At 40.8% G+C, this 26,461-nt stretch overlaps 3 protein-coding genes across 5 annotated transcripts in view; 1 reads left to right on the forward strand and 2 right to left on the reverse strand.

Moving 5' to 3' along the window:
* PM20D2 (peptidase M20 domain containing 2) overlaps window positions 1–3,667 on the forward strand; it is a 17,578-nt gene extending 13,911 nt beyond the window's left edge. Inside the window, exons 4-6 of the mRNA XM_019654996.1 lie at window positions 394–529; window positions 1,587–1,694; window positions 1,910–3,667. Of these exons, the coding sequence (XP_019510541.1) occupies window positions 394–529; window positions 1,587–1,694; window positions 1,910–2,064 (399 nt within the window). The 3' untranslated portion in view covers window positions 2,065–3,667. The remainder of the gene's footprint in view (window positions 1–393; window positions 530–1,586; window positions 1,695–1,909) is intronic.
* Window positions 3,668–10,263: 6,596 nt separating this feature from the next.
* The window catches only part of GABRR1 (gamma-aminobutyric acid type A receptor subunit rho1), a 35,762-nt gene continuing 19,564 nt past the window's right edge, over window positions 10,264–26,461 (reverse strand). For all 3 annotated transcript variants that reach the window (XM_019655034.1, XM_019655031.1, XM_019655033.1), the window contains 7 exons: window positions 26,031–26,098; window positions 24,720–24,943; window positions 20,130–20,212; window positions 17,679–17,819; window positions 14,556–14,708; window positions 12,982–13,178; window positions 10,264–12,061 (listed from right to left, as the gene is read on the reverse strand). In XM_019655034.1, coding sequence (XP_019510579.1) covers window positions 11,768–12,061; window positions 12,982–13,178; window positions 14,556–14,708; window positions 17,679–17,819; window positions 20,130–20,212; window positions 24,720–24,943; window positions 26,031–26,098 — 1,160 coding nt within the window. In that variant the 3' untranslated portion in view covers window positions 10,264–11,767. The remainder of the gene's footprint in view (window positions 12,062–12,981; window positions 13,179–14,555; window positions 14,709–17,678; window positions 17,820–20,129; window positions 20,213–24,719; window positions 24,944–26,030; window positions 26,099–26,461) is intronic.
* Window positions 15,281–16,308, reverse strand: LOC109389470 (40S ribosomal protein S26-like). Its single transcript, XM_019655035.1, has one exon. The coding sequence runs from the start codon at window positions 15,691–15,693 to the stop codon at window positions 15,346–15,348; it is 348 nt and encodes a 115-aa protein (XP_019510580.1). The 5' UTR covers window positions 15,694–16,308; the 3' UTR covers window positions 15,281–15,345.

The raw sequence follows: 26,461 nt of genomic DNA on the forward strand, positions 1-26,461 counted from the left end.
CTACAACCTAGAGCAGTGTTCCTCAAAGTGTGTTTTTTGGACCACCAGCATCATAATTACTTGGGGGAGTTGGTTAAAATGGAGATTCCTGGCTCTCCTCCACATCCTACTTACAATAGATGACTGAAGTTGAGACTCACTGGCTAGTAGAGCCTGGTAACATCATGTGGTTTTGATGCATATATAAGAAAGAAGATAGGGTTCTAGGAACTATAGTTATAGAAAATACATATATATATATTTTAATGTAAGAGATTTTAGAGTGTTTATATCCAGATGGAAAAGTGCCTTCTCTTAAACCTTTCTGTTTAAAAAAAACCATTGCTGGTTAGAAATTTAGATAGTGAATTTGAGGTTTTTATTTCAAAATTTGTTTTTTCAATTTTTTATTAGGTAGAAATTAAAGGTGGAGCACATGATTATTACAATGTCCTTCCCAATAAGAGCCTATGGAAAGCTTATGTTGAAAACGGGGAAAAGCTAGGAATAGAATTCATTTCAGAAGACGCAGTTTTGAATGGCTCTTCAGGTAATTAAATTCTTTCATGTATTTTGTGTTATTTGAGAATGGGATATATGATCTTTGATTAAATGGTTTTGTTTAACAGTTTTGGAGAGAGGGAGGTAAGCTGATGTTTTTAATGATATTTTTCACAAACTTAACGGTTAGGGGAAAGAAACTAATAAACTGTTCAGTAAATGTAGACTGTCAAATGAGCAGATTTGCTTTTAGAAATAGCCAACATACTTTATATTCTAAATATTTCTAGTGTTTAAATTTGCTTAGTTCTAAGTTTTAAATAAGCCATTTGAAGGGCAAATAGAATTTTAATTCATTCTCAGTCATCAACATGCAGGCTACTGAGTACTTAGTTATATGAGCTCATTTTCAGTTTCTGAGGAGTAACAAATAACTATTAAAATTTAAATTATCAAAAGTGTTTTGGGGGTTATCTTAGATATTTTCATTTTAAAAGCATTATTACTAATATGTTTGCATGTTAGAGATGTATCTCCTAAAATAAAATAATGGATATTGATGAAGTAAACTCAAAGACTTGATGATAAAAAAGGGGTGCTGATGGCACTCGTTAAGATAAGGAGTTCAAGAGAATGAGCGGGTTGGGGTATGGTGGTTTGGCATAAATGATTAGTATGTTAAATTTGAGGTGCTTATAGAATTTCTAAGGGGAGCTGTCCAGTATCTTGTTGACTCTGGAACCCCCAAAAGATGCCTAGGTTGGAAATTTAGGAATTACCAATTCTGAAAGGTAATTGAAAACATAGGAGTTGATGAGTTTGCCCAACTACTCAGGGAGAAGAAGCAGCAGCACAAAGATGAAACCCTAGGGATCACCAGTACTTAGATAAGCAAAGGAAGCGATGGAGAGAAGGAGACAGCAATCAGAGAGAAAGCCAGACAATCAGGAAAGAGTGGAGTCATGGGAGCTAAAGGAGTAGAGAATTTCTAGAAGAGAAGAAGCAGTGAATCATGACAGGTGCTAAGGGGACTGAATAAGATCAGTATGGTCTAGTATCCATTGGACTAGCAATTAGAAATTCATGGATTGTTTTACCTTTCCAAGGATCTACTGATTTTGGAAATGTTAGTTTTGTGGTTCCTGGGATTCATCCATATTTTTACATCGGATCTGATGCCTTGAATCATACAGAACAATATACTGAAGCTGCAGGTATGTGTTTTGGCATGTGCTCTCTGTAGTGGTGGCTGCCTTTCTAAATGTTTTAAGTTTAGCCTATTATTGTTACATTACCTAATGTCACCTCAGAAAACACTGTATTATGGTGGGCAGTGGAGAGGCAATTTATATATTGAGAGCTAACCTGAAAATGAATATATTAATTTTTAATAAATATGGAGGTATCTTTATTTTCCCCCAACTTTTAGGATCACAAGAAGCTCAGTTCTACACGTTGCGGACAGCCAAAGCTCTGGCAATGACTGCGTTGGATGTTATTTTTAAACCAGAGTTGCTAGAAAGAATCAGAGAGGACTTTAAATTGAAACTTCAAGAAGAAGAGTTTTTAAATAAAGTAGAATAAAAGGAAGATTTAGGAGCCACTTATGGATCATTAAGAAGAAGTGATGATTTTTTTCTTTAATCTTTTTTTGATGAAGGAGGAGGACATGCTTGTTTTTCAATCTTAAAGGTTCAAATTCCTCTTACCCAAAAAGTGAGGACATTGTGGAGAAAACACATTACCAAATATCTAAAATTAAAATTTTCACAAATCTATATTTGATGGAATTGTGATCTCCCAGGAGCTGGTATGTGGTGGCACAGATCAATCTGGATGATCTATGGTTTATCAGTGATATTTTATAAATTCATATGTTGTATAAGTGTATTTTAAAAGATCCAAGAGATTTCAAACCTTATATTTAGAATTGATGCATGAAACATTTTTATTGGTATAGGGTAGTAAAATTGTTTTATAAGGTAGTTTTAAAATTCAAGTTCTAAATTTAAGGAAAGTCCATTGTGATATCTGACTACATTTGCTTTGGTTTAGAGAACCTCTTCATTGATAATAAAATCAGGTTTTTAATCAGAAATGCTTGGGAAACAACCAGAAACTCAGGTACAAAGAATAAGCTTTAGTTTTCCCATTTGAAGGAAAATGAAAATGTTCTTGTTTTATATATAATTAACTGAGAAGTGGCATTAAAATGTTATTCCTAAGTCCATGTTACTGTAATAGGAAAAATTATAGATGGATAGGATTGGACTCTTCCTGTAAGGTGTTTACTTGATAGCCCAGTGTGTTCTAAAAGGACTTAATAAGAGAAGAGTGATGTCTACTTATCTTGAATGAATGTCATATAACTGTCATCTTCCTAGCAGGCCTAGTCAGGCTTCTTTCTGTTCAGAAGCCAGCCTATCCAGCCTGGTTGGACAATACTGTGGTTTACTGAGTTTAGGGAATAGTATTCTAGCCTCCTTAAGCACCTGTGCTAATTAAACACATTATAAGTTTTTCCTGATTCTTATTTTAGTGTGAATTTCTTTAACATGATAAAAGAATGTGAAAAAAGCATCTGGTAAAACAAACATTTTAAGCTGTGAATATAGTAAACCTTCAGTATACTTTACTTTAAAGGGAGTCCTCAAATTGGAGGGTAAACATTCCAAAATGGAAGGGGAAGGAGAGGAAAGTGAGTATTTGGCCTCTGCTGTAAGCAAGTCACTTGGGCCCCTCTGAGCCTTTCGCTCTCCATTTGGAAAGTTAGATTGAATCATTTATACTTACAGTCCTTTGAGCCTCTAATTCCTAATAGTTTGGGGGAGAGTTAGTACTTGAGAATTGCTTATCTCTCTATCGGGGTCTGCAAACTACAGCGCAATTTGACAAGCAGCCTGATTTTATATGGCTAGCGCACTAAAAATGATTTTTACACTTTTTGTGTGGTTGTAGGAAAAAAAAAAAGCAACAGAGACTGGATGATGTGATCTGCAATACCTACAATATTTACTATCTGGCCCATCACAAAAAAGTTTGCCAGCTCCTGTCCTGTATAACTGTAAAATGAAACCTGTTTCTCTTTGATTTACATCATATAACCAGATATTCTCCTAGGCTAAAACTTCAAGCCTCTACATCAGCGGTTCTCAACCTTTCACAGGGGTCACCTAAGACCATCGGAAAACACATATTTTTGATGGTCTTAGGAACCGAGACACCGCTCCTCTATCCGTCTCTAGGCCCACATGCAGATACGCCCACATACGAGTACCCAGCGACCTCTGTGAAAGGGTCGTTCGACCGCCAAAGGGGTCGCGACCCACAGGTTGAGAACCGCTGCTCTAAATTGAAAACAGTGAGAATAGGGACGTAGATAGCATTGCCCAGACCTCACCATTATAATGCATCAGCAGTGTGTTCTTATTAGGAGTTCTGGGCGTTTGTTTTCTTTTAGCATTTGCTTCACCCGGGAGTGCAGCTATCCTGCTGCCTTAAGCCTTTCCCCTGTGTAAGCTAGTCTTCTAACTTTTCATGTCAGCTTTTAGAGTTTGATCCTCCATGCCATCCTTTGTCTGATTATTTATAATCTCAGATAGTCTTGATTGGTATATATTTTATATACAGGGGAGGGATCAGCAAAGGCAAAGCCTGAGAACTGGATCTGCCCGAGACCGCTGGTTTCTATAAACAATTAGTTTCCTAATTACCAATTTTATGTTTCTCAACTATTAAGTTTTAAATTCCTGCAGTCGGAAATGTGGTTTTATTTTCTGAAGCCTTGATAACGTTCTAGAACAGTGATTATTAACTGGTATCCCAACACACTTAACATTCTCCCGTCTTTGGTAAAATATCTGTCACTAGTTAATTGTTACTCATACAAAGTGTTTGTATTTTTTCTTGTGATTAATTTACTTTTTAAAAACAAATTAGTGAAAATTCAGTATCAGCATTCTGTTGCTTCACTTGCATTTGATAAGTATTCTTGTGTGGGAGAGCAAGTTGCACAATTGCTGTTGGCACACAGGGCATAGGTACAGTCTGCACCAATGCTGTCTGACAATCCATGGTGAGGAACTAATACAGATGCACTGCTAAGGTTTTGAGTTTCTGTAACATTTCTCTATCAATTTTTGAAAAATTTGGTCAAAATAAGGGTTTACCCATTGGAATATGTCATGGGTTTATCATGCCAGAAAAAGGGTTGAGAACTGATGTTTCTGAGTCTGTCTAGAAGTATGAGATTTTTTTCAGATCTTACCTTGATGTTTCACATTGTTTTAACAGTTTTTTAATATAGTTCAGCTTTTAAATACCTTTTTACTTTTATATACCAGTGAGTTAATTGAGCCATATTACACTATAAACTGAGTAAATACATAAATAAATGCTGGAGTCAAATTCTCATGTCCAGAGCAACCAACTATAGCTAATCTTCATTATGTCATTTGAATTTAGGGGACTGCTTCCTGTATAGTGATAGTTTTTCCTTTTGGAACTCATACTGCAGTATCATGATTTCTAAGTAATTGTGCTAAATTTTCATGAATGTTTATACTTGTTTTAACTTATCATCGTTGATTTGTTAGTTGGACCTCACATTTTGAATTGAACTTCCAAAGATTTTGAAAGTTAAAGAGGGCAGCATTAGATTATATTGGGTTGTCGGAAAAGTCATGACGTATTTTTCTGTTTTTCGTTGCAAAAATGCGTCATGACTTTTCCAATAACTCAATAGATGAACAGTGTCGCTTTTAGAAGGGTTATATTTAGCTCTTTATACTTAGGAGATGAATGCTTATTTTTAGGAGGTTGACAAATGAATAGGACTTTTAAACGTTTATAGCTTTGTATCTTATTCTTGAGGAAGGGGACAACTAAGTTTTTCTTCCAGAATTAGGCTAAATGATGACACTATTATTACTTAAATTTAGTAATTATATATATATATATATATATATAATGTTATTTCCCCACTAGATTATATAGTTTTTTGAAGCCAGTGCCTTTTCAATTTGCTTAATTTGTTTCAGGTACACCAAAACCCAACTCAGAGCTCGCACTCTTGAGCGAGCTCTTAACCAACTGAGCCACTTGGCTGGCCCTTCGCTTAGCATGATAATCTCAGGGTCTATCCATGTTGTCGCAAATGGCAATATTTCATCTTTTCTTATGGCAGAATAGTATTCCATTGTGAATATATACCACATCTTTATTCAGTCATCTGTCGAAGGACACTTTGGATGTTTCCATGTCTTGGCCACTGTGAATAATGCTTCAGTGAACATAGGGATACACCTATCTTTACGGGTAAATGTTTTCAGATTTTTGGGGTAGATACCCAGAAGAGGGATTGCTGGGTTGTATGGTAATTCTATTCTTAATTTTTTGAGGAACCTCCATACTGTTTTCCATAGTGGTTGTACCAATTTACATTCCCACCAGCAGTGTATGAGGGTTTCTTTTTCTCCACAACCTCTGCAACACTTGTTATTACTTGTCTTATTGATAATAGACATTCTAACAGGTGTGAGGTTGTAGCTCATTGTGGTTTCGATTTGCATTTCCCTAATAGTTGGTGAGGTTGAGCATTTTTTCATATATCTGTTGGCTGTTTGTCTCTTTAGTGACCTAATTTTTAAAGCATGTCTAAATATGGGGTATATATAAAACAGTCATGTGGTACTATTAATAACTAAGCTGCTTTATGTCATATAAAAATATTGATTATAGCTAATAATTAGCTTGCCTCTTACAATTTTCAGACTGCTTTTCAGTTTTAACAAACTTCATATATGAACTACTCAGGAAATGTTTCCCTTTTAATTGCTTTTCCCTATAACACTCATAAGAGCTGGGGCATTTAGGATAAATTAGAACATTTTCAGGTGTTTATGAATACTTGTATAAAGTGAAAGTGTTTTGATTTCCCCAATCCTCCAAGGACTGTTTATTTAGTAATATATTTATTGTATTGATATTTTAACTGTTACTTTTAACAGTTGAGTTCAGTGAACATTTATTGAGGACTGCCTACTTCTAAGCACTGGGGGGTAAAAAGAAGAGTAAGACATGGCCTATGCCCCTAAAGGTTGGTGGTACATTTTCATAAGATTTACTTCATCTGAGCAACACTGGAATTTAAAGAACATTTGAAAGCTGCTGTCTTGGAAATTTCTGATGAAGTTTATAAAATAATTTTAAAATACCTGAGTTGTGTCCATCTGTTTGACCAGAAGAAATTGATATAAAAAGTTTTATTTTTCCAAAGAATGATTGTCTAATTTTATATGCTCTTTTTAAAAAAACCTCTGATAGTTTTTGTGTTTTATACATTTCTAACTTTTTACCTGAAGCATCACTTTAGTCTTTTGGAAACTGTCCTTCATAGTACTAACCTTCAAACTATCAAAATAAATTTTCATTGTAAAAAAATCTATTATCTTTGTGCTAGCTAGCAATATAAGGTCTGATAAACTACTTATTTTTTTTACACATTCCAGAAAGTACTTTGTAATTATATAGTTGAGGGTGATGCATTTTGATATGTATGAAGTTTATATTGGGTCATCAGGAAAGTCATGATGTATTTTTCTATGTTTTTCAATGCAAAAATGTGTCATGACTTTCCTGACGACTCAATATTTTCAAGTAAGTGATCTCTATCTACTACTTTCAGGTTATAGTAGTATTAAAAATCTTTTAATATAAAAGTATGTATGAAAAATCTAGAATGTTAATAAATATGTTTAATAGCAATTGTATGTGGTTTTTCAATTTGTAAATTGTTTTTGAGGCAAACCAGAGAGCATTTATAGAATACTCTGATCTCAGGAAAAATAAAGATGTCTCTTTCCACACAAAAGTACTAATACTAAAATAACTGAAAAAAACTATATTAAATTCAGAATATGGAATTGAAAAATTGAAGCATCCATTTATTTTGAGAGGTGTGATAATACTGAAGTGAGCTAAATGGTGTTACTCTAAAATTATTGATGTGTACATTGGATAATGTACTTTCTTATTACTGTAGGCACTAAATTTCCCATATATAACAATTGTTGAAATTCAGTTGTTGTAACACAGTTCTTGATACTCATCACAACATCGAAATGAAAATGTTCTTTCTGTACACGTGTTGTGATTACACCCCCACTAGTGCCAGGCTCCATGGCCAACTCACAAGCCCATGTTCCTAGAGGGTGGAATGCAGATGCAAGCCTCGGTTTTGTGAGGGATTCTCCACTTAAACGCATCATACAAAAAGCTTATGGATTGGAAATTTAAAATAATAAAACAAACTGGTCCTTCACCACAGATGGTTTGAGAAGCACTGATCTCGAACACTGCAGACTATATAATAGGTGCTCAATATTACATGTTGAATGAATGAATGAAAAGTATCCTTGATGGGTAAAAAAATATTTCCTCATATTATAGTTCATGTATTAAGTGTGAGACTTTTTACTTGTTCAATATTCATTATCTATAATAAGGTGGATGAAAATTGGGTTAGGATTCTTCACTTATTAACCGTGTTTTCTGCATGCTAGTCGTCAGCCTTTTTTGGCCTTCAAAGTTTCTTCATTCAGGTTCAAATGAAAGAGTGAATGCGAAAGTACTTTTTATAAAGCTGGGTTTGACAAATGTGAGGTTTCATTGTTACTAACAAAACATTTTTTATTCTCTGTCAAATCTAGCATTACAGCTCCCTATAAAGTATGAAATTTGAAAAAACTAAAGAATATTGCTTAAGAGTATATAGCACAGGAAGAGAATATTGCCATTAATTAAAAGCTGCTCTAACCCCAATTCTGTCCTGGCTAACACACTGTATATCTTCATGATGTCCACATTTACCACAACAATGGTAAGAAATCCTCAGAATCTTTTTTTTTCAAGATTTTATTGGGGAATTCGGGGAGGGAACAGTGTTGGGGAATTGGGGAAGGGGACCAGCCAAGTTGTTCTTCAATCTTGGTTGTGAAGGGCGCCAGTTGCCATCTGGCTGCCCGTCGGCAGCTCGTGGCCTCTAAACTCAAGGTGCTGTGTTCAATTTTAGTTGCAGGTGGGCTTAGCTACCATCCCATGCTGGAGTCGAACCAGCAGCCTTGTTTAGAGTGCATGCTCTATCCACTGAGTCATCCCGGCGGCAGCTCAGCTCAAGGTGCTGAGTTCAGTCTTAGTTGCGGGTGGGCATAGCCCACCATAGAACCGGCAATCTTTTTACACCAGCTGAACCATCCTGCCACCTGTTGGCAGCTCAGCAACAGCTCAGCTCGGGCACAGCATCACTGGCCCATGTGGGAATCAAACCAGCGGCCCTGTTGCTCAGAGCTTGCGCTCTTAAGCCAACTCTTAACCAACTGAGCCACTCAGCCAGCCCAATCCTCAGAATCTTGAAGTGCCTTCTGAACTACCAGGCAGGAAATAAATTATGTTTGATATTGTTTTCAGTGTATTTTACAATATTTTAACTCTTCAAATAGATTATTCAATATGGCCACATGATACCAGCCTATTAATCAACAATATCATTAACCAAATCTTCCTACTCTCCAGTCATGCCAACAAAAGTTTAAATACTCTAGATGCCCACTCATATGGTGAGGTTTTCTCCAAAATTATTCATCAGAAAATATGGAGTTGCTTTATATTTGGGTCTTTACAAAGTCATGTTACAGAGCTCTCTCTTAATCACATGCCTTTGACAGTAGAGAACTGCCTTGAGGAAATATTAGCATGGAAATGACCTCAATCAATGCTAGTTTTAAATACTTGTAGAGATCACCTAAGATATTCCCTAGAAAAGATAGCAAAGAAATTTAGTATGAATTTAATCACTTATTCTTCATAATCACTAGGGTATATATCAATTTTAAAGATCACCTTAAAAAACAATACTGTATGTGGGGGTCGGCTGAGTGGCTCAGTTGGTTAAGAGTGTGAGCTCTGAGCAACAGGGTCACCGGTTCGATTCCCACATGGGCCAGTGAGCTACGCCCGAGCTGAGCTGCCATTGAGCTGCCAACAAGTGACAGGATGGCTCAGCTGGTGAGAGCACATGCTCCTAACAACAAGGCTGTCAGTTCAACTCCTGCATGGGATGGTGGGCTATGCCCACCCGCAACTAAGATTGAACGTGGCACCTTGAGCTGCCGATGGGCGGCCGGATGGCGACTGGACTTGGACCTAAGCTAGCTGCGCCCTCCACAACTAAGGTTGAAGGACAGCAACTTGGCTGTTCTCCTTCCCCAATTCCCAATAAAATCTTAAAAAAACAAAAACAAAAAAACAATACTGTATGTGATTATGTTGTGTAAAGATCAAGAGTAAATACCTAAAAGATGGATTAGATGAACTATTATGCAGGTGAATAATTTTCATGGACATCTGTTATGGACTGAATTGTGTCCCCCAAAATTCACATGTTGAATCCTTTACCCCCAAATGTGAATGTATTGGAGATAGGGCCTTGAAAGAGGTTAAATTAAGGTTAAATGTGATGATAAAGGTGGGGCTCTAATCCAATATGACTGGTGTCCTTACAAGAAAAGGAAGACACACCAGAGATGCGTGCACTCAGAGAAAAAGGCCATGGGAGGACATAGCAAGAAGGTGGCCATCCGAAAGCTGAGGGGAGAGGCTTCAGGAAAAGCCAAACGTACCGACACCTTGATCTTGGACTTCCAGCCTCCAGGACTAAGAGAAAATAGATTTCTGTTGTTTAAGTCACCTGATCTATGGTGCTTTGCTATGGTGGCCCGAGCAGACTAATAGAGCATCCTATGTGCTGGTTCAAATGGTGGAGTTTCTCAAACAAGGTAGATGGAAGTTCAGATGCTATGCCCTGGAAACCTAGATGACTCCAAGTGGCCCTGGTCATGAAGAAGACCCTGGCAAGGATGTCTGTGAAAACATGAAATTGTTTCATAAAATAAGCATGAAAAAAATAATGTTTTAAAAATAATTTTTTGATATTAAAGTTAATGTTTAACTATTTCTTCTATATCCCTTTAAGAATTTACTTGAGTGTGAAAAAACTTTCTATTGATGAACTTTTAATTGGGGGAAATGGGAGATTGCCTTGTAATTAGGATTTGTACAATGTTTTTTTTTTTTTAGATGAGAATAAAGTATAGCCCTGCATATGAAGAAATATATTTAATATAGGTGATCAGTCAGATTAACTTTGGAATGAAAAGGACATTATTATGTATAGAATTCACTTTATTAAAGTGAGTTTCAAACAAATGCTGTTTGAATAAGTTTGGTGGGGGTTGATCCTATACATATGTAGTATAAGTAACTATTTGTTTTAAAGTAATACATTAAATTAGAACCCTCTCCTTTATCCCATGCCCTGACATTAGTGGCCTTTGTTTTCTGGTTCATAGAAAATGCTGGTATTCACTGCATATAAATACAGATGTCCAGTCATGTGTTCCCATTTCTTTTTGGTGTTCTTTTTTCTCTTCAAAAACCATGTGTGTATTTCTCATCCTAATGAGTTACAAGGACTTCATTTTGATCTAGGACATGCATCAAGGTGGCAGTGATTATAAAACAGGGAACACTTAAACATGAGTTTTCTAGTCTAGTTATTGTAATGACAAAACTGACAAAATGCATGCATGCATACACCCTTATCTTCAAAGTTTCCCTACCAGGGAAATTCCCATCAAAATTAGAAGCAATTGCACCAATCCAAAAAAATTTTCTTGCGAAGAGGTGAAACCTCATTAACCACTAGATGTAAATAAATATAGGAATATTAGTATTGCCTTGTACTAAAATAAACATGAGGCAATACATCAAAAATTGGAACTAGACTATAAACTAAAGCATGAATTTTGGTTAAAGTGGGGATTTTTAGGTGCATGTATATTCCCTGCAAATGAGCTTGAGATGCGACCCAATTCCATCTAGCCCAAAGAATGTAACATAAAGGAAATCATTCATGTGAATAAGCATCTAGAGTCTAAAAGAGGTTGAACTATAGTGGGCCCACAACCCTGGCAGGGTGGTTTTCCAGGAGATCCCGGAAACAACTCTTATCAGTTGCTAATGGTGTATTCGTGCAGTACATAGTATAATGCTGTGTATACAATAGATGGTTAATAAATGCAAATTAAACCAGGAAGTGTCTTGTCAATGTAGTTTTGGAAAGCTGGACAAAGGTGGATAGTGAAATCTTTTTTTCATTGTAATTTTTTTGTCATATAGATACTTCTGTAGTACACACAAAAGAATGTGAAATTTATAGAATTATAACCATCTATGAGAAAATCGACCAGTATATTAAATTGAATAAAATGTACGCTGCTGGGAAAATGATCCTGGAGTATTTATCAATGGCGTGAGTGTCGATCCTTATGCTGACGTAGCTGCTCCTCTGACTCTTCCTCTGCGGGGAGCTCCTCTCTGAGGCCAAGGTCAGCTGCACCATCATCCTGTCCGGCTTCTCTCCACTGTCTGGCATGTAGCTGCCCAGGTCATTCACCTCCACGTCACTGTAGCTGCCATCCAGCATGACAGCGTGCGGCTGAGGTAATCCACAGGTGCAGGGAAGCTGGGAACACACCAAACACACATTGGGATGCAAGCTCAGCTTCATCCCTCAGAAGCCCTTCAAAGGAAAATGCACGGTGGAAAGGGTGGCCTTTTTCTAATTTTTTTTATTTCCAGTTAGGGATGGGAGATGGGAAAATAATGGTGGTGGCACTGTAAACATTCTAGAATAGCAGGTCTTGTTTTTGTTTAAAGTGTACACATGACTCTTAGGAAACTTCATGTCATACCAGAGACTAACAAGCATGCTCATGATCAGAGAATTGTCCTGTTTTCTACAAGATCATTAACTGATATGAGCCCTGATAAAAATGTTTACAGATAGCATGATTGAGAGGCAGAGAGGAGTGGGGGAGAGAGGAATTTGAAAGATGTGGCATTGTGGGGAGAGTTCACTACTATATAGCTAGAGTTTTCTGCAAGAGATAACCATGGAGCTACAGACAGGAGGAAGAAAGGAAAGTCAGGTGGAAGGGCAAATAACCTGGAAAATGATGGGAGATGTTTGAGGTCACACATGAAGAAAAGTTGCCGAGAATGAAGGATGTGCTTCCCTGGAAGCTTCTTTTATTACACTTCTAGGTGCATAAACAATTTGTTCTACCATGTTGAGTTGTCATTTCTTTTTATGACTAAACTATGAACACCACCAAGATTAAATGGGCCACATGTTAGTTCGCTTGCCTTAGCACCTCTGGTATATATGGTGGGTGCTAAGTAAATGTTCGAAGTGATGAAAGAGTGTAGCCCAGAGTAAATTTCACACTGCTTTAACATATTCTTTTATTTGCTCTTCACACCAACCCCATAAAGGAGGACGGGCACCATTACCCCATTTTACCGAGAAGGTCTGACCTGCCCAAGATCCAGAGCTCAACCAGGCTGCATCCCTGAGTGAATGCTTTAGCTCAGTAAATTCACCTTCTCCCGCAGCTTCCGTTCCTTCCACTCCTGCACGGTGGTCAGGTAGTTGACAGCTGCGTACTCCAGCACCGAGAGGAACACAAACACAAAGCTGACCCAGAGGTAGATGTCCACGGCCTTGATGTAGGAAACACGGGGCATGGAGGCGTTCACGCCCGTGATGATGGTGGACATGGTCAGCACCGTGGTGATACCTGCAAACAAATGGAGAAATAAGCACGTGTTTGTCTTTCACCAAGCACACTGGATGGCTTCCTGCCTCCATTCTCTGTCCTTCCTACGCCTTTGGCCTAAAACGTCTCCATCCCATCTCTCTGTCTAGCAAACACCTACTCATCTTTTAAGATTGAGCTTTTATGAAGCCTCTCCTGTTCCTCCACCCCTCAAGCTCACTCCTTCCCTCTCTGTACGCCTGCATATTCATCATAACACCTGTGTCTCTTTCTCCTTCTCCAGAAGAGAAGTTTTGATAGTAAGACATTTATTTCTATTCCATTGTTTAAAACAAAGATTACATACATGAGCAGGTATATATGTTTCTTGTAACTACCTCTCTGAAAAAGGAAAAAAGTGCATAAGGCTTACTTGAATATTTATGTCCTTGTTGCTCTTGTCTATTCCTGCGGCCCCGGGCCTGTATCATCAGCTATCAGGCCACCTCTCACAGCCACCCCCATGCCGGACCTGCCTGCCTATTCAGCAACGTCCATTTTACCAAAGATGATGATGTAACCTCATTTATAGGAGACAGATATTTAAACTAGAATGCATATTTATTTAGCACAGCAACTCTTTAAGCTACAGAACAACTGTTAAAGGACAGGACATCTGTTGGTGGAAATTTGCTCGGGATTTGAAGTGAAGCTTAGAGCATTTGCTTGGCAAACACCAAATCACAGGGGCTAGGGGTCATTTTAGGGGCCAGCTCCAGTCCAGTTTCACTAAATTCTGGTGGGGCACCCCCTTCCTTGAAGCCCCTGAACCACAGTGGTGGTATGTGATTGAGTGGGTGCAATATTTTAAAGTGTGGAATAGAGCTGATGGTGAATAGCTATCGGTGGAATGCTCACAGTAGGGCTTCTCAGTCTTGAATACATATATAAATTAATGAAAGAGCTTGTTCGAAATGCAGGTTCCTGGTCCTCTCAGAATTCTGATTCTATACGTGTAGATGGGACTCAGAATTCTTCATTTTTAAAAATTTCCATCAGAGATCTGTCACAAAGATCCCTTAGACCACCTTTTGAAAAACCCTGTTGTAGAATGTCATTTCCTTATGCAAGTGGGCAGAGAGAGCACCCACAGCCCAGGATCACCCCCCCCCCCAGAATGCGGCTCAAACAAGACTAAAGGTGAGCTGTTTGCATGGGCCCCTGTGGGAACACGGATGTAGTTTTTTCTATCTAGATTTTTAATAATGGCATTTTAGCTATGAATGAATAACTTGAAGTATTTCCAAGTTATGATGCCAACAGGGGTTTAGGACTAATCTGAAATGAATGATTTTTTTTTCTGGAAGGAATTGCTTGTATTTTCATATGCCTGGAATGTGTGCTTAAAATGTTACTTACCTAAGGGGACTCTGGCAGGCACAGCTCTGCGATCGATCCAGAAGGACACCCAGGACAGCATGACCATCAGGGTGGCAGGGAAATAGGTTTGGAGCAAGAAGAAGAAGATGTGGCGACGCAACGTGAAGTTAATGTACAGACGGTTGTACCAGCCTGGGGGATGTAAGAAAATACAGTACACACCATAGCAACTCAGCTCCTTCAATAAAACAAAATTTATTCAAGGGATCATAAATGTCTCAGACACTTCACCAGAATCTTATCATACCTACACAAAGTAGAGGTGAGAAAAGCCATGGAACAAAGTGATTACATGATACCTACACCACATGGGTGAATCCATCTCAGAAATCTTTGACTCCTTTCCTGTACATAAGAGGAATCCCTTGAGAAGGTCACTAAAGACTCTTGTTACTCAAACTACGGGACAGGACCCAGCAGTATCACCATCACCTAGGAGCTTAGAAATGCACACTCTCAGTCCCTACCCCAGACCTACTGAATCAGAATCTCCTTTTAACAATAGTTCCCACATGATTCATATACATATTAAAGTCTGAGAGGCACAGATTCAAACAAACCTCCTTTGGATTTCTTTATGGAGGAAAATGAGTTTTAAGTTAAAATATCAGGCTAAACACAACATTGTGTTTAGGAACAGAGTGAATGATCACAGGTCCAGCTATGCTTCAGCTTGGCCTTTGTGTTCTTTTTTTTTTATATAAAGTATAATTTCCGTTTTATTTTTTTCCCCCAGAGAATATTTCTTTGGTCTTAAGGACTTGGCTCCTTACATGGGCTTTGGTGGAGGTTGTAGGGAAGCACCCGCAGGTCTAAATCGGGGTGAGGGTGTTCGGTCCTTCCGGGCTTCACGCGAATGATTCCTGACTACCTTGCTGTGAATGGCACAACTCACACAGTAATGCAGTTTCACATATAGCTTGGGAAGCACATAGGCGTTAAAGACACTCGCTTTGGAAATGTCCCTAACAGCTGCGGCCTCTGCTATGTTTCGAATGACGAACTTCTTAATGGCCTTGTCCTTGGGCACGCATCGGGCGCAGTTGGTGCAACGAATGGGTTGCACATGGCCGCGGCCCTTTTTGGCATGACCATTGTTCCTTCTTTTCTTGGTCATCTTGGAAGCGAGGATCCGAGAGGACCTTTGTGTTCTTTACAAGAAAAATATATGCATGGAGGAGTTGAAACAGGAGAACAATGAAAGGAAAAGGCAAAGGCAGGATAAGCTTGAGATAAGAAGGACTGAAAATAAAACGGGGATTTGGCAACATTAACTTGAAAACTTGGCACCCTGGTCAATTATAATGCAATGGTTATAATTATAACAGTTCCAGAAAGTGATTGTACAGGTGCTATAGACAATGTTTGTGTTCCCTCAGTATCCATATGTTGAAACCTAATACCCAGTGTGATGGTATTTGAAGATGGGGCCTTTGGAAGGTGATTAAGTCATGAAGGTGGAGCCCTCAGGAATGGGAGTAGCACCCATATAAAAGAGGCCCAGGGAGCTCCCTCATCCCTTCCACCATGTGAGGGCACAGCAAGAAGGTGGTTGCCTATGAACTAGGAAGCAGGGTCTCATCAGACACTGAATCTGCCAGCACCTTGATCTTGGGCTTCCCAGCCTCCAGAGCCATGAGAAATAAATTTCTGTTGTTTAGAAGTCACCCAGTCTATTGTATTTTGTTATAGCAGTCCAAACAGACTAAGACAAGAGGGAATGAATATCAGAATGCTACGGGTCAAAGAAATGGGGGTCCCCCAAAGAACCAAGATTCATAGGTAATATACACAGAAGGTAAGATGTGCTGGATTGTCATGATGTGCTGGAAGTAAAACAGAGCCCTCTGTTCTAGATTAGAAAGACTTAAAAGGTTGTACTTCCTGTGCAGTCAATCATACAATGTTTTAGCGATAGAGACTGCTTAAGGATTTGAGCAAAATCATCCTGAAAAGAGGCAAGGGTTGGAGAGAATGAACCTCAACTGTTAACCTCAGCTGCCAGGAGGAAGACACATAGCATGCCCTCAGGAAGTGGCAAGCCTGTCCAGACCATTGGTTCAAACAGCAATGGCCACTCATGGTAGCTTATGATAAAATCTTAAAAAAAAAAAAAAAGCAATGATACTGTCTGCAGGAAAATGACCACTCGTTCCTGTACCGAGGCTCATAAGAAGGTCATGAGGAGGAGGGCCTGTGCAAGCAGTATAGTAAGAGGGGATTGCTTAAGAGTGGAGCACCCTTAGAGGGGCTGGCTGAAGCCTGTGAATGGAAGCAGACCTTAGGGCCGGCCGAGTGGCGCATTGGTTAAGAGCTGGCTTGGGATGCCAGAAGGCTCCGGTTCGGATCCCACATATGAGGGCCAGTGACACTGCCCTCCACAGCTAAGATGTTGAACAACAGCTCGACCTGGAGCTGGACTGCCGTGAGTCGCCGTCGACGGCATAGGCTGCAGCCCCTGCTGCAGTGGGTTGCCATGGGCTACCGTGTGTAGCCAGCAGCCAGCGTGAGTGGCCAGCAGCCGCCGTGAGCGGCCGTCCAGAAGCCGGCGACTGATCTGCCTCGCCCGGGAAGAGCGCAATGATGGTGCCAACTTGGGCCAGTGAAGCAACGTCCTCCACAACTAGACTGAAGAACAAAAGGACAGCAACTTGTCGGTTCCCCTTTCCCCAATTCCCCAGCGCTGTTCCTATCCCCCAATTCCCCAATAAAAATCTTTAAAAAAAAAAAAAAAGAAAAAGAAACAGACCTTAAATTGGATTGTTTCTTGGCTGCAGATGAGAGGGCTGTGGTAATCATATCAAGGGTGAGATGCCTGCTGCTTAACTGGCAATGTGACTGTCTCAGACAAACCCCCTCACATGGCTTATGTCTCAGTCCTTACTGATATATTCTAGTCATCAGTTCTGATGCTTTGGTGGTGTCAAAAAACTACCTCCACATGATCCTCTAGACCAGGTTTAGGATTCTCAGCTTCAGTTTCTAATCCAGCAGCACAGGCTCTGCTCACTTGACAACCAATTCACACCTTTCCTAAAATTGAGGATGACCCACCCCCACCAGGCTAGCACCTGCCTGACCCTCGACCCACCCCATGCCCACCTGTGCTGCTGTAGAAGGCCAGTTTCGTGGTGGTGTGGAATTCTTGAATGAGGAACTGGGAGAGTGAGATCCTCTCGTCTGTCTTTAAGGAGTCGTTGCCTTTTTTCCAGTATAGCATGAGGTCATCTTCTGTATAGGCATCTGAAAGAGGGGAGATAGCATCAGGCATATGGCAGTGGAAAGACAAGCCTGTCTCTGCAGCTCTGTGGAAGCTGCCCCCAATCTCCCACACAAACTACTGGGATAGTAATAAGATCATTTGAATAAACAAAGCACAGTCTAAACTAAGCAAAACAAAATCTAAAAAGGCAAATCTATTGTAATTCTCCCCAGTCTTCCAGAAGTCATCAGAGCAAAGCTCTTAAGCCTAAATGTTCATAATTCCTGCAAAACAGCTCACCCTGCAATTCAGCCTGCCATTTATTAGGTTAAACCAAACTACATTGCTGTTTTTGTAGATAAGAAATGTTTAAAAAGTGGCAAAATTGTATGTGGTTCAGTCTTCTAAACCAGGGTAATTTAGCCCTTTTCTTTCTTATTTGAAAACAGTGATGATCACTGATGGTGAACACCTTTAAACATTCTCAGGTAATAAGGGTTGCGTTTTAACAAGAAAGGATATATAAAGAGGTGGGAGCAGAACAAGTCCCTTCTCTGTGGGCCTCCAGTTGCTCCTCCCCAGGGTAAAGTCAAAGTGATTCCCCTCTGGGATCACTCCCTCTGGTGTTACCACTTCCCCACCCCCTGGCACTATAGGTGAGCACACTGCTGATTCCAGCTGAACAACCTACCTGCAGCCTGGACAGAATTGAGGTAAAACCTAACAGAGATGCCAGGCCAGACTACGCATGTGTAAACAGCTCTTTCTGGGGGCCTTCTCCTGCTTTATTTTATTCCTCTCTTTTATTCTATTTCTAACCCTTGATCTGTGTGATGGTTGATTTCATGCGTTCACCTGGGCTAGGCTATAGTACCCAATTATTCAATCAAACACTAATCTAGGTGTCGCTGAGAAGATGCTTTGTTGAGGTGACATCTACAACCAGTTCACTTTAAGTAAAGGAGATGGTCCGGGATAATCTGGGTGGGCCTGGTCCGGTTGAAAGGCCTTCAGAGCAGACCTGACATTCCCTGAGGAAAAAGTTCCACCTGTGGACTGCAGGGCCAGCTCCTGCCCAGAGCTCCCAGCCCACCCTTCCTGGCAGCCTGTCCTGCAGATGTTGGACTTGCCTCACCACTCCCCATGCTCGCACTGAATCTCTGACCATGGTTCTGCTTCTCTGGTGGAACCCTGTCTACTGATACAACCAGGAAGAAGCCACATTCTGGATGGAGCTGCCTGGGTGTACCGAGGAAAACAAACTCGGGAACCAACAAGCTTAGTCCTTCTTAGCACTGCGTTCTTGGGCAAGTTACATCCCTCCTCTGTCTGTGGAGATAACAATAGACCTCTCCCAGGGACCCTGTGAAGATTAGATGACAGAGCAGGCGTAAACCCACTGTGCAGTAGGAAGTCACCCCCTTTCGTCCTGGGAAGAAGACGCCCTCTTCCCACACTCAGTGCCCTGCAGAGCTGTCCGTTTGGCCCTGCTATGTATGGGGTCAACATCCCTGCACTGTTCGGCCCTATATGACTGGAGCCAGGAGACACCTGATCCACCAATTCAAGCCCAGGCAGGCTTACATAGGTGCCAGTGAGATTCCTCATTAGGAATGTGACATGGCCAGGAAGGGTCAGGGGGTGTGTGCTGATTCAGGAGGAGTATATGAGTTGGAGTGGGGAGTCCAGACTATGCCCATTACAGGAGGCATTTTGGCAGAGATTGGAGAGGGGAGCAGGTGCGTGGAGAGCTCACGATGTGAACACTAGACCCTGACCTTACCTCTGCCTTGCTCTTATCGGGGCCTGGTTTTTTAGCTTTCCCAGGACTTCTGTGTGTGCCAGTTACCTGAGGTCCCTCAATTGTGCCTGAACGTCGCCACCACCGCCTGATCTCACAGGGGCAGCTTCCTGGGCGATGGTTTTTGCCAGAAAAGCCTCTCTTCAACAAAATCTTATTCAGAAGGGCAATAAAACAGATCAAAACCAAGCTCTCTGGACGGACTGTGTGTATGTATGAGTGTTGGAGGGAGGCTGCATTTGCTGAGCCCTTTACATCTCTCCCCAAGCACGACTCTGGGATATTCTTCAAAACCTCCAGGTTGCACAGAACGAAATTTAAAACCATTGCCACAGGGCATTAAAAGGGTCAATTATGAGAATAGAAGGCTTCAGTCCCAAATTTGTTCCTGATTTTAAAAAAAATTACCTTAGTCTTAGGGTTAATCTAAAAAGTCACTTTAAAAGGGTAGTCATGAATGAGGGGCACACACCGGTCCTGCTGCTGAGAGTGAGAGGTGTTCAGAACTACTTAGGAACTGTGTGCTGATGTCTGGCGTGAATCTACTCACAGCTTTCAATTTCAAGAGAGCACGTTTGTGTGTCCAGGGGAAATCGGCCGAAGTCCATGTTGCACATTGCAGTTACTGTAACCCTAGAAACCCAAAGACAAAATCCAAGTTTTCAGAGCATGCAAAATACATGTACAAAATGCTAAAACACACAGAAAAGGCCTCTGCTTCATTCCGCTATAGCTACCTCCTTCTTATAATTCATAAGCAATGTGTTAGGATTTAGATGAATAGTTTATGAGTGATACTCTTATTGGAGTATTCTTACCGATTTATGTTTAACTGGGGTTAGTGTGAAGCAAAGAGAATGCCTCTACTAATTCCTATCATGTTCGAGCATTTTAAAGAAGCAGTGGTTTCAGTCAATATAACAATGTGAAATAAAAACTCATATGATATCATTTCTTAAAAGAAACCATAAGGCCATATAGACATATCTCATTTTATTGTGCTTCAATTTATTGCACTCCACAGATGTGTTTTTTATGAATTGAACGCAAGACCTTCCACCAGAAAAAAGATTACAGCTCGCTTTATTGGTCTGGAACCAAACTCGCAATTATATCCTAGGTATGCCTGTATTATTCTCTGTTTTAGATAAATTCAAGTTTTTCTGTTCTTTTATTGATTATATTGATAGTCAATATTTGTGTACAATACTTCAGAAATGGTATTAATGAAGCACTTAATGCCAGTTGCCAAATTCAGCACTTTTAAAATAATGTTGATATTTTTATATTGATAATAATATCTGCTAGTGGACATAGGTGTTTTTAGTAGACAATTCCATGGGGATTATTTAGTAGACAAATCCATAGTAACAAAAAAAGATCTTATGGTACCAACATGCAAGGAGTAGCTGGCCATTAATGGTTTTGTTTCAGAGTTGACACAGAAAAATAGGCTTCTGCATCAAAGAATAAACAAATACAGATCATCAGTCATAAAAGAAAGATCTCCCATTCAGTGGGGAATCTCATGGCAGGGTATGACTAATAGTCACTGGCTGATACTGAACATACTATTTTTTTCTTCAACCATACCAAAAAATGGCTATGAATAAGTTGTGGAAATTATACGGATAATTCATGGCCCCCCCCCCAAAAAAAATCTCTTTTAATTTGAATGGAAATTTCAAGGAAAAGAGCTTTCTTGAAACTGAATTATCCAAATAGTTGTCTTATTTTCCACATTTCATTTGGTGTGGAGTGTTTGTGTTCTGGGAGGGATTTTGTTTTGCTAGCAGCTAGGTAGTCTTATCTCCCCCTGGAAATCCTGATAAAACAGGTTGTGTTGGTGGTGGAAGGTCATTAGACTAGTTCTTTGCACCCTGATTTGATGCTTTTCCACATGTAACCCACGCATTGAACGAGCACAGTTTGTGGTGTAGTCTAACCCATGTCTGTTTTTGTTTTCCCAGTTCCCTTTAAAGTGATTTATTGAGGGATTCTCCTTTGTCTTCCATGGAAACTTGGCAGGTTCTATGATTTTTCTGCTTACTTGCATGTACTAGAGAGTCAAAACCCCTGTAATTAACAAAACACATCTCAATTCAGAAGTTCAAAGAATTTTGGTCCAAGATATTAACCAACACTTCAAGCTTCATTCAAATGAAGACTTCTGCTCCTCCTCCCTGCTAAGGTACAGAGTTGGCATTCGAGTGGTCAGTTTCTGCCCGTCTCTGATCACTTCCTGTATGGGTAGAAGTGAGAAAAGAGAAGGAGGTGGGGGCAGGACTGCTCTTTGGATAGGTGACTTCACAATCTCTAAACCTACTACATGGTTGAAGCTAATATTTTTTTTCCTGAGCTCTTCATTCCCACTGTGGCACCTTCACTCTCTAGCAGCTACTCCCCACCCCAGCTTTTTGGTTGTCCCACCCACATTCCATTCCACACACACACTTAACTGTTCCCAACAACCCTGGGAGTGCAGACTGATCCCACTACAGCAAAAACTTCTCCTAGCTCTGCCCCCGGGGTGGTTCGACAGCTCTTCTGTAGCCCTCTAACTATGCAGTGTCCCCCAGTGGTAGGCACACACGTAGCAAGCTCTCTGAGTGGTCCTAGTGCAGGCCCACTCGTGACAGTCCCACAGCTCTCTCTCAAGAAAACTCTCACAGGGCCGGCCGAGTGGCGCGATGGTTAAGAACTGGCTTGGGATGCCAGAGGGCCCCAGTTCGGATCCCACATATGAGGGCCAGTGACACTGCCCTCTACAGCTAAGATGCTGAACAACAGCTCAACCTGGAGCTGGGCTGCCGTGAGTCCTCGGCAACGGGTAGGCTGCAGCCCCTGTGGCAGTGGGTTGCCCTGGGCTACCGTGTGTAGCTAGCAGCCAGCAGCCAGCGTGAGCGGCCAGCAGCCGCAGTGAGCGGCCGCCCAGAAGCCGGCGACTGATGTGCCTCGCCTGGGAAGAGCGCGGTGATGGTGCCAACTTGGGCCAGTGAAGCAACGTCCTCCACAACTAGACTGAAGAACAAAAGGACAGCAACTTCTCTGTTCCCCTTCCCCCAATTCCCGAGTGCTGTTCCCATCCCCCCAATTCCCCAATAAAAATCTTTAAAAAAAAAAAAAGAAAGAAAACTCTCACAAATCTTTTCTTCCTTCCACAAACATTGACTTTTCATATCTTGAAGTTGAATAGGAGCTCAAGAGCCATGGAACTGGTTTTTCAGCATTTCCTTAATAATATCTGCCTAGTGTGATGGAGTAAGCTCATTTATGAATTCACTTATTGTATCTTGGTGCCCAGGAAACTTCGATCACCTTCTTGTACCTGTCCCTCCCTGCCCCTTTACCCACTTCAGGGGGGGTCCATATCTCTATTTGCATTCTAATCACTTGGTTCCATCTCTGTCTCCTGCCTAAAATCACACTAAGGGCAGTGACATATCAGTTCATCATATGTCCCAAGAGCTTAAGATAGGACCTGGGAAGGCTTTCACTGGGGGCCACACAACACTGGGGGCCACCCTGGCACCCAGAATGGTCTTAACAAAAATGTATTCTGTTTATGAATCAATGAGTGGATGAGGTAGGACGATAGTATACTAGAACGTATTTTAGGAGTGAACCTGCTGCTGATACAGTTGATGATACCCAGCTACTCCATCTTTTCCCTGAACTAAATCTCAAAGTGGTAGTCCTCAGTAACTTAGGCCTTGTTTTTCTTTTTCTTTTTTTTTTTTTTTGTTAAATCACACAAACCCATGATATTATTTGCAATAAAAAAATCAAGTCATCTACAAATGGGTAATTGTAATATGGCCGCAGGGATAGAAAAAGACAGTCCGAGGAATATAATCAATAATGTTGTAAGTATTTCTTAGGGGGCCAGATGGACCCATGTCCTTTTGGGGAGTCCGCTTCATAGTTGATGTAGAGGCCTGACCACCACATTGTATTTCTGAAACTGATGTTGAATAATACTGTATGTCAAGTATAATTATATATACATATAACCTCGGGACATGGAGTAGAGTGCGGGAACGGATTCAATGGAATTGTAATAGATAAGCATGATATCGGGGGTGGGAGGGCAATAGACGGGGGGTTGTTACTTTGTGAGGGTGAAAAGGGTAACTATTGCATTGTTCTGTACACCTGAAACTAACAATAAAAAAAAAATCAAGTCATCTGTTTTTAGGCACAAAGAGATTCACTGATGACTTTGATTCTGAACACAGAGGAGGTTCTTCCTCTTGCGGTCACATCCAATGGTGTGCTGGATGAGGAGACATCTACTGGCACATGAAAACTGACTGATAGGCTTTCAGGCAGTTTGGAAGCTGGTTGTTATACATAGCCATTACTAAAAATTAAATTATATAAACTAAAAATTAAATGTTACATTAAAAATAAGAGTAGTAACTACTCAAAACCAATTGCTAATTATTTTACTATTATCTATGCTCCTGAAATTACCTATATCTACTATATTTATATGGTGGAAATACCATCTAGTGGTGTGCTACGTACCACTGTTTCTTCCCAACTCTGCATTTAGAGACATCAGGTTGATAGCTTGAAATCAGCCACGATGCAGTGTATTTACACTACAGAAATTGGCAAATGCTACAAATCAGGGCTTGGTCGTTTTGCTGATTGTCTAGACTTAAGAAAGCAGATAAAACCTAAAAGTGTGTTGTCTATTGCCATTACATGTAAAAATTCTAAAACATACCCAAAAAATGGGAGTCACAGAGGTCAAAGGAGGAAAGTCTTTGAGAAGAATGCATTATCTGTTTATCTGACTTCTATTAGAGAAATAACTTTTATGATTGTAAAGTTTTTCAATTGAAATATAACATACAGGATAGGGCATAAATCATAACTATCAGCTTGAGTAATTTCCTCATGTATTTTCAAGATGGAATAATTCTTTAAAGTTTTTACTTATGCATAGTTTGTTTTCCTTGGTGTTGAAAAGCTAGAAACTAGCTATTCAGAGCTAAAAAGCAAAATAGCTGCCATGGAGCCAATGCTTTTCTTGGTTAAGACAAGTGATTTGCCTTTATCCCCATGCTTCTGGTGTAAAAGAACACTGCAGGTAAAAAAGGCAGAGAGGGAGGGCCGAGAAGAGCCTTACCTGAGGCTGTAGAGCACTTTCCCATCGGGCTGGACCCGCAGCATGACATTGTCCGTAGTGGTGTCATGGATGAAGGAACACTTGGAGTGCACAAAAAACATGTCAGGGACCCAGATCTTCTTTACCAGCCGGCCGTCAAAGGTCATGCTGAGGTTATTGGTGCTCGGGAAGGACAGCCTCTCATCTTTCCAGTAGTGCCTCAGGTAGAGGGTCATCGTGAAGTCCTGGGGGCAGAGGGGAAAGAGGGGATCCCCACACACCGAACCCACTGTGTATCATCATCAAGACAGTATTCTCGTGGAGCCATCACCTGACTGGGAAAAGAAACTGAGCCCTGTGAGGTCTCAATTCTAGTCCCTGGGGTTTGCTGCAGTAGGAGGAAGAGGACACTGCAGGGGAAGAACTCAGCAAGAGGTCTCTATAGAACGGTTTCCCTAAGCTCCTCCTTATGCCCTGGCATTCATCTGCACACTGAGAAGGCTGCTACTGCCAGCATTGTGACCCACTGCCTGAGGGCTCCCAGGGACACACACAGGGCAAGCTGGAGGTACCAGAGAGTTAATGCCTCTGGAAGCAACCCTCCTCCAGAGAGTGGAGTTGGGGAGTGAGGTAGATGGATAAGTACCACAGCTCCCTGGCTGCTTGATTGGGATAACCCTGAAATCTGTTCTTTGCCAACTCCCAGAGTACCTCAATGGGACAGTGTCTCATACCCCAATAGTAACTGGTTTGAAGGCATGGCCCTTTTTGCTTCTTCCCTTCCCTCTTTCATGCCCCAACTCTCTTCTTGTGTTTCTTGGGATCACCTCCCAAATAAACTACCTGTGCTAGAATGATTTCTCTTGGGGAACCCAAACTAAGATAAGACCCTAAAAAGTCCTATAAGTCAAGCAGTTCTAGAATGTTTTATTTTTTATCTAAACTCACTAAAAAGGAAAAAAAAAGGGGGGGGGACACTTCTGCTTCATTTGCTTTTCCACAGCTGCACAAAATCCTCAGTAGTAGGATGTGCCTGGTTACTTGGACCCTGCTGCTTATTATTTGAGAGGCTTTGCCAGAGAACGCATCCATATGCCAAGAGCCTGGATCCTGGAGAGGGAAGATCGACTTTATCAACTGGCTCTGTTTCATGCCAGTTGGGTGGCTTTTGGCAAGTATCTTAACCTCCGCGAGCCATCTGTAACATGAGTGTGGGAATGCCCATGGCCCAGGGAGGTGTGAGACCCAGTGAATTCAGGTGTGCAGAGCCCTGGCCCAGCCAGGCCCTGTGTGGAGTCCGCTACCCATAGCCCTGGCAAGAGAAACACTTACCATGTCGACCTCTGAGATGCTGTCCAAGCTCTCCACCTGCACATCCACACCAACAGGAATGGCCGGGCCTGTGGACAGGGCACGGCAAGAATATTTATTCTTTTTACTCAACTTTTACTATGGAAGAGATAGGCATATGGGGTATTTCCCCTGTTATCTCAGTGTCATGTCAGATTTGAAGTTTGGTGTTCCTACCTGCCAAGATGAAGTCAAACCAGAGAGATTAAAGGGTGGACTCATGGGTTGGCTCCCTGGAATATATCAGCAGAGGTAAAAAAAAAAAAAATTTGTCTGAATTGTCCTGAGTGATTCTGGAGCAATGAGGTTAATAAATAGCATCTCTCTTTTGTTATACATGCTCATCTAAGGGTACGATGAAGACCAAGGCCAAAGTTGATCCAAACTTGATGTGATTTAAGGAGGCTCCTTAG

The sequence above is a fragment of the Hipposideros armiger genome, unplaced genomic scaffold (genome assembly GCF_001890085.2).
Source record: "Hipposideros armiger isolate ML-2016 unplaced genomic scaffold, ASM189008v1 scaffold_234, whole genome shotgun sequence".
NCBI classification, from domain to species: domain Eukaryota; kingdom Metazoa; phylum Chordata; class Mammalia; order Chiroptera; family Hipposideridae; genus Hipposideros; species Hipposideros armiger.